At 44.3% G+C, this 7,622-nt stretch overlaps 1 protein-coding gene across 1 annotated transcript; it reads right to left on the bottom strand.

The window, feature by feature from the left end:
* Positions 1 to 1,463: 1,463 nt before the first annotated feature.
* Positions 1,464 to 7,256, bottom strand: LOC140351484 (interferon-induced, double-stranded RNA-activated protein kinase-like). Its single transcript, XM_072437336.1, has 10 exons — positions 7,252 to 7,256; positions 7,075 to 7,207; positions 3,407 to 3,564; positions 3,220 to 3,343; positions 3,084 to 3,151; positions 2,911 to 3,018; positions 2,708 to 2,840; positions 2,533 to 2,591; positions 1,783 to 1,929; positions 1,464 to 1,656 (listed from the first exon to the last, which is right to left on the bottom strand). Exons 1-10 carry the CDS (start codon positions 7,254 to 7,256, stop codon positions 1,524 to 1,526), a joined length of 1,068 nt encoding a protein of 355 aa, XP_072293437.1. The 3' UTR covers positions 1,464 to 1,523.
* Positions 7,257 to 7,622: the final 366 nt, after the last annotated feature.

The following is a 7,622-nucleotide window of genomic DNA, read 5'->3' as shown; positions in this document are numbered from 1 at the left end:
TTTATGACATTATGAACTGAATATGATGTTGATGTACAGTGTACTGCACATTTTATATCATAATATTTAATGACCAATCAATAAACAGAACAAGACTTATTTATTGAGCCAGATTTGGTTACTTGCTTTCCAATAACTTCCTTTTTTGTACAGATGACCTTTGCTAAAATTGTCCTGGAGATACAGACTACAAATAAAAAAAATATGTTTTTATTTTTTGTAGTGAGTGTAATGTAATTTAAGTGTATTTCTATGTTTAAAATGGCATTGTATTGTTGCATCGAGGGATATATGACATGTTCCAAACATTAGCGGGGATTTTGGAGCACACGTCACCTGGGCCAGCAATCTCCCAGCCACGCAATCAACTGTTTTTACTTTTACTCAAAAAGAGTTTGAGTGATGCTTCCCGTGTACATAAGATCCGCGTACCGGACATGAATGGATTTGGACATGAATGGATTTGGACCTGAATAATTTGTGAGTAAACCGGGTGAATCGAGCATGTGCAACAAGAGGATCAGCTGTTGGAGATTGCAAATGACGGTGGTCTTTAACATGTGTTTGAGGCAACAACTCTGCTGACATTCTAGATGAAAATAAAGCCAGAATGTCCTGACATTGCCACAAGAGCACTAAAAACCTTACTACCATTTCCAACATCCTTTCTGTGTGAAGCGGGCTTTTCTGCAGTGACAGTAACAGAGACAAAATTACAGAGCAGACTGGACTTAAGAAACACACTGCGGGTGTCTTTGTCTCCCATCACTCCTAGATGGGACCATCTCATCGCACAGAAACAAGCGCAGGGCTCCCACTGATTGAGCGATATGGTGAGTTGTAATTTTTATGCACTTATTTTGAAAGCCCACATTATTCCGGTCCGTGGTGCAAATAAGGTTGGGGACCCCTGGCATACATCATAAGTATTCTGGAACATTTTGGATGCAATATTCTTAGAAAAACACTACAGGCTGCAAAATATTGGCACTTTCTGTTGCATTAATAGAAATATGATTTAGACATTTGTAAGAAGGTGAAACATTTTGGTTTTGCATATGCCACAGTGTCAGTTCCACGATTCAGTGCAAGCTGGACACATTGAACATATTGTTTCATTCGCTCACTGTTTCTAATTGAATGTGAGGCTGGAATTTGCTGTTTAATTATCAGATATATCTGTAATTACTGGACCTATCCACATGAAACTAAAACAGGTAGAAAGTTAAACGTCTTATCTGTCTGTGTCCGTAAACTGCACTGCAGTACTACTACTAATTACTATTGCTGAAAGGTTTCCCCGATGGCAGGACAAATTGACTCATGGTAGCAAGTATATCTTACTTTACCAAACTGAACCTTGACAAGCATCAAATTAGGTATGTGCAGGATCAAGCCAAATTGGGACCACTACATTCAAATGTAACCCTCATTAAAGTGCTGGAGCGGAAATCATAGGGTGCCATTAAAAGAAACCAGTGTACAACCTCTTGCACTCAAACCACAGATTGAGAAGCACAGACTTACTGAGTTGAGCTGTAGCTGTCAGTGGAGGCGTCCCACTGGTACGTTGTATCCTCCATCCAACAGGTGTAGTATCTCACAATATTATCATGACTTAGGTCTGACAAAGCCCTCACCTCACGTAGGGCTTTCCTAAAATGTGTGCAACATTCATAAATGGATTATGTAGTGTTACATTACATATATTGCACAAAACTCACACAAAGATATATTACTGGGTCAATCATAAGTTCACATACTCATAAAGATTAAACTTACTCTTTGCAGCGAATTATTTTTACGGCAAAATTATTTTCAAGAAGTTTTTGTCTCGCTTTGAAGACACTTCCAAACGCTCCTTTGCCAAGAGGCTCAATGGAGTCATAATCAGACAGAAATCTGAGGAAAAGTAAACAATCTGTCAGACTAAACAAATAAACATTCAAAACATGATTGTAAATGTTGTATTTTAATGATTACCTTGAGTTACCAGGTTGTAGTGTATTTTTTCCAACATCTTTCTTTAAAGCTAGATCGGGCATTAAATCCTTTTGAACAGAAAAAAGACAAAATATATATCGCTAAATGAAATACTGAAACAAAAGATTTGTAATGAGCTTTGTCATAGTACCTCTTTACTTCTAAGAGCATTAGAGAAATTTGGTGTAATCCTGAAGACAAAGTTGTTTTTGAATGAATTTTAAGCATTTCATTTTAACTTAACAGCAGTGGCACATCCACTTATCACCTGTAATAACAACTCACTTTATTTTGGGCTTCACACCAGGACTTACAGCCTGTGGGCGGAAATACACATTAAATATTGTATAAATGTGGTAATTTTGTGAAATGTACTTTGAACATACAATAGCTTACTTACCTGATCTTTGGGAGGGCTAACAGCATCAACTTTAACCTTTGTAGAAGTTGCAATGTCATCTGGCTTGGCTTGAGCAACAACGCTTAAAAAAAAACAAAAAACAACAGATTCAAATTATTGTCAACATTTTTGTTTTGTTTTTAACTTACTTTGACATTGGAGGTGGAAGGAGCAGAGCGGGTGAGTCTTCAGAAGATCGTATAGACACCTGATAGAACCACAGTGCAGACATATAGTGACATCCAAGTTTATTTTTTAACTTCTTAATGATAGTAAATGTTGATGGTAATTCATCTGTATTTTAAACTTAGGACTTGTGTGTACCTTGCTGTCCCAATCAGGCTGCTCCTGCAGTGTGGACCAAGCCATTTGAGCTGCCTTTTGCTGGGCTTCTTTACTGTTCTGTCCTTCAGCCAAAGGATTTTCCGTTATATTAAAAACTACGTTGTAAGAAAATCTGTAAAGGAAAGCTACAATATTAGAGGTGGAACAATTACAATAATTTAACTACATAAGTGGAGACTGACTGAGGGTTATGGGGTGGCCCAGTTCGCTTCTCAAATACAAAATCAAGGAGAAGATTTTTCTTCTGGCAGTAGTGACCCAGAATCCCCATGAAATTGGTAACTGCAAAACTAAAAAAAAACATAATATATGCATTATTGGACCATACAATGTCACGCAAACATTTACAACTCACATGATTTCCGAAACATTTGATGCTTGATTGTCGTCCTTATTACACTGAACTGGCACGCTATCAACGGTCTTAAAAAAAGTATTTTTTTACAAAACATGTACAACTACATGTATTGGCTTTACAATGTCAGCATTACCTGAGATACTGCGCTACCAAACATCTCACGGTAAACAAGCTTGGCTGCCTCTTCTTTGACTTCTTTTTTAGTTGTTCCATTAGCTGCTGGGTACTCCTTATCTCCCACTACGAATCTACAGCATCTGGAAAAGCAACAATATAGTCAAAATGGGTTTAAAATGTTATGTGGAAATGCAATGTCTTACAGAGGTGCATTTGTTGGTTCTAGTTTAGTCGATTCCACGGCTTTGATCAAGACATTATTTTTCTGCCCATATTCATTCAACCAGCACATGTAGTTACTCTGGGTCATGACTGTTGGTTGCACTGGAGAAGAGGGTACAGTGTTTTGTGCCGCAGCTGTCTGTTAAAAGAGTAAAAATCAGACCCAAATAAACAGGTGAAATTATTATATTAAGACACTTACGATAAGATAAGATAAGATAATCCTTTAATATCCACAGAAGGGGAAATTTTGTTGTTACAACGCAGTAGAACAGGAGGAAAGGACAGATTATAGGAAGTTTAAAAAAAAAAAAACACTCTTATTAGAACTCTTGGGAACTAAAATAAAATAGATAAATAAAAAATAAAAAGATAAAGATAATAATAATAATAAAATAATGATAATAGGATAAAATAAAATAAAGTAAAAATAGCTAGCACAAGACTAGGTAATAGGTAATACTATTAGCAGGTAAGTAAACAGAATAAAACAAAATAGAACACTCTTATTTACAGGTATTGCACATGGTTACATCAGTATTGCACATGTTCGGGGCTAGCAGTGTTTGTTATAAAGCCTGACAGCAGCAGGAAGGAAAGACCTGCGAAACCTCTCCTTCACACAGCGAGGGTGGATCAGTCTCTCACTGAAGCTGCTCCCCAGAGCGGAGAGAGTGTCCTGCAGGGGGTGAGACTCATGGTCCAGCATAGATGTGAATCTAGCCAGGACCCTTCTGTCCCCCACCTCCTGCACCGAGTCCAGAGCGCAGCCCAGGATGGAGCTGGACTTCTTGATGACCTTGTCCAGCCTCTTCCTCTCCCTCTCTGTGATGCTGCTGCTCCAGCAGGCCACACCGTACAGGAGGGCTGATGCCACCACAGAGTCATAGAAGGTCTTCAGGAGTGGCCCTGTCACTCCAAAAGACCTGAGTCTCCTCAGGAGGTAGAGCCGACTCTGGCTCTTCCTGTACAGTGCGTCTGTGTTATGAGTCCAGTCCAGTTTGTGGTTCAGATGAACACCCAGGTACTTGTATGAGTCCACTCTCTCAATGTCCCGTCCCTGGATGTTCACTGGTGAGGGGGCAGTGGGGTGGCGTCTGCGGAAATCCACCACCATCTCCTTGGTCTTCCCCGCGTTGATGAGGAGGTGGTTCCGCTGACACCAGTCCACAAAGTCCTGCGCCAGTCCTCTGTACTCCGCGTCATTGTCGTCCGTGATGAGTCAGATGATGGCAGAGTCGTCAGAGAACTTCTGCAGGACACAGCTGTCCGTGTCGTGTCTGAGGTCTGCAGTGTAAAGGGTGAAGAGAAAGGGCGCGAGGACAGTGCCCTGGGGCGCCCCCACACTGCAGGCCCGAGTGTCAGACACACAGTTCCGGGCTCTCACAAACTGGGGTCGGTCTGTGAGGTAGTCCAGGATCCACTCTGCCAGGTCATACTCCACACCAGCCGTCTCCAGTTTGTCCCTCAGGAGCAGCGGCTGGATGGTGTTGAAGGCGCTGGAGAGATCAAAGAACAGGATCCTCACAGCGCTGCCAGGCTTTTCCAGGTGAGAGAGAGAGCGGTGCAGCAGGGAGATGACGGCGTCCTCCACTCCGATGCCAGGCCGGTATGCAAACTGCAACGGGTCCATGGCTGAGCTCACGGTGGAGCGGAGGTGGTCCAGGACCAGCCGCTCCAGTGTCTTCATCAGGTGGGACGTGAGAGCCACTGGCCTGAAGCTGTTGAAGTCTTTGGCGCGCGGTGTCTTGGGCACAGGTACCAGACAGGAGGTCTTCCAGACCTGTGGTACCACCCTCAGCTTCAGGCTCATGTTGAAGACATGCTCCATAACTCCACACAGTTCATCTGCGCAGGACTTAAGGAGCCTGGGGCTGATGCCGTCAGGTCCTGCTGCCTTCCTCACTTTAATCCTCTTCAGCTCTCTCCTCACCTGTGCTGCTGAGACAGTCAGTGGTTGGCAGGGGGACTGTGTGCTGGGGGGATGGGTGAGTCCAGGTGAAGTGGGGAGATGATGGTCCGGAGCAGAGGTGTGAAGGGGAACGGGGGTGGGCCATTGTCCGGCTGTGGAAGAGAGGGCATGCAGCTGTGCAGGGGGAGGGGTGGATGATTGATCAAATCTCAAGAAGTGAATATTTAAATCGTTCACCCACTGTAGATCTCCCTCTGTCTGGGCAGGGGGGGTTTTGAAGCCTGAAATGGTTTTCAGGCTCCTCCACACTCCTTGAATGTTCTTTTGCTGCAGCTGCTCCTACATCCTCCTCCTGTAGCCGGCTTCAGCCTGCCTGATCTTCCTCCTCAGCTCCTTCTGCACAGTCCTCAGCTCCTCCTTGTTCCCTGACCTGAAGGCTCTCTTCTTCTCCTTCAGCAGAGCCTTCAGTTCACGGTTAATCCATGGCTTGTTGTTTGGAAAACACTGCACCGTCCGGGAGGGAACAATGTTCTCAAAACAGAAGTTGAGTCCGTGATGCACTCTGTGATGGTGTTGATGTCCTCCCCATGGTTGTAAAGCTCGGGCCAGACAGTGGTGCTGAAGCAGTCCCTCAGAGCCTCCTCGCTCTCAGCAGATCGCATCCTCACCACACGGGACACCACAGGCTGCCTGCGCACGATGGGTTCATACACAGGCCGCAGATGAACAATATTGTGGTCCGAGCTGCCCAGGGGAGGGAGGGGGGAAGAGGAATAAGCCTCCTTGGTGTTGGCAAAGAATAAATCCAATGCTTTATTGTCTCTGGTGGGACAGGTAACATACTGGGTGTATGTTGGCAGGACAGAAGAGGGAGAAGCGTGGTTAAAGTCACCAGAGATGAGGAAGAGAGCCTCCGGGTGTTTGTTTTGCAGTTGTGATGGAGAACAATGCTTCACAGGCATTGTCAGCGTTAGCAGACGGGGCTACGTACACTGCTATTACAATAACATGTGAGAACTCCCGGGGCAGATAATATGGCCTCATGCTAACGGCTAACAGTTCAAAATCTCTGTTACACAGTTGTTCTCTAACATCGCGAGGCCTCCTCCTCTTCTCGTTCCGCTCTCCCTTGTTCTGTCTGCGCGCAGGAGATGAAAATTGTCCAAAGCAACAGTATGATCCGGGATTTCTGGGGTTAGCCAGGTCTCTGTGAGCAAAATGATGCTACAGTCTCTGTATTCCTGTTCGTACCGTGTGAGAGTCACCAGCTCTGCTGTCTTATTTTGAAGGGACCGCACGTTTCCCATGACGACCCTCGGTACTGCGGGTCTGAAGCGGCTCTTCTTCTCCCGTACTTTGGCACCCGTGCGCCTGCCCCTCCGTGTCTTTCTCAAAATGGTGTGCTTTCTCCCGGGAAAAAGAGACAGGGCTCCGGCGCGGCGCAGGGAGAGGAGCTGCTCCATTGAATAGACACGCCGGGGGAGGGGGGGCGCGGGTCCCACACACATGCCGCGACGAGAAGAAAAAACACAATAATCCAGCCGAATAAATCCAAATCAACGCGTGTCCAGCGCGTGTCGGTTTGTACACATCCGGCAAGTGGATGTATGTACAATATTTACAAAAAAATAAAATGAAAAGGGCATAGAAAGTAAGGAAAAGTTCGGAAAACGGGGAGGGTGCTGTAACCTTCACCTTCACCTGCGCCGGAAGTAATGAGTAATATTGAGTATTTACTGTTTCAGATGGTGGGTCATCAAGTGCACCTTCGAGGCAGGCATTTTTTGCAGCAATATGTTTGGCCTCCTTCTTGTTATTCCCCACACCTTTTGAATAGGCTTTGCCATCCAGCACCACCTGTACAGTAAACCTAGATACAACAAAGATAAGAAAGACCATGCTTACTACACAAACTGCATGCTTAAAAATGAAAGGTTTGTAGCCCATTTTATTAGAAGGTTAGTCATTTTCCCTGCAATACAGGTCCACAATCTTCACACAATCACAATCTGTGTTAGTACTACATTATTAACTATAATATTAATCCCAACACCACACACTAATGAGCACAATTACCTTCCCTTAACAACGTGGGTCTATTTGTTACGGAATCCGATGAAAACATGACAACAGCAGGTTGAACGTGCTGCCTGAACCACATCATAAGATTGTAGCGGGGCTCTCTTTCAAAAAATGGCAAAGTCAGATTTCAAGTGCTCAGATCTCTATCTCTATCTCTGACTCTCTGACTCATTGTCCGTCTCTTTCTCTCTCTCTCTCTCTCT

This window comes from Eucyclogobius newberryi, unplaced genomic scaffold (assembly GCF_026437365.1).
Source record: "Eucyclogobius newberryi isolate DKJ021-1_F unplaced genomic scaffold, fEucNew1.0.hap1 SCAF_8, whole genome shotgun sequence".
Taxonomy (NCBI): Eukaryota; Metazoa; Chordata; class Actinopteri; order Gobiiformes; family Gobiidae; genus Eucyclogobius; species Eucyclogobius newberryi.
Note: the sequence above shows the minus strand (reverse complement) of the source record. Positions and strands in the feature narration are given on the sequence as shown.

What these genes read in the sequence shown, in the direction of transcription:
- LOC140351484 (XM_072437336.1), bottom strand. An exon ending in ATGACCCACCATCTGAAACA is followed by an intron (nt 3,565 to 7,074) that starts GTAAATACTCAA and finishes CTCTTTTAACAG; the next exon opens with ACAGCTGCGGCACAAAACAC. An exon ending in TTGGTAGCGCAGTATCTCAG is followed by an intron (nt 3,152 to 3,219) that starts GTAATGCTGACA and finishes ACTTTTTTTAAG; the next exon opens with ACCGTTGATAGCGTGCCAGT.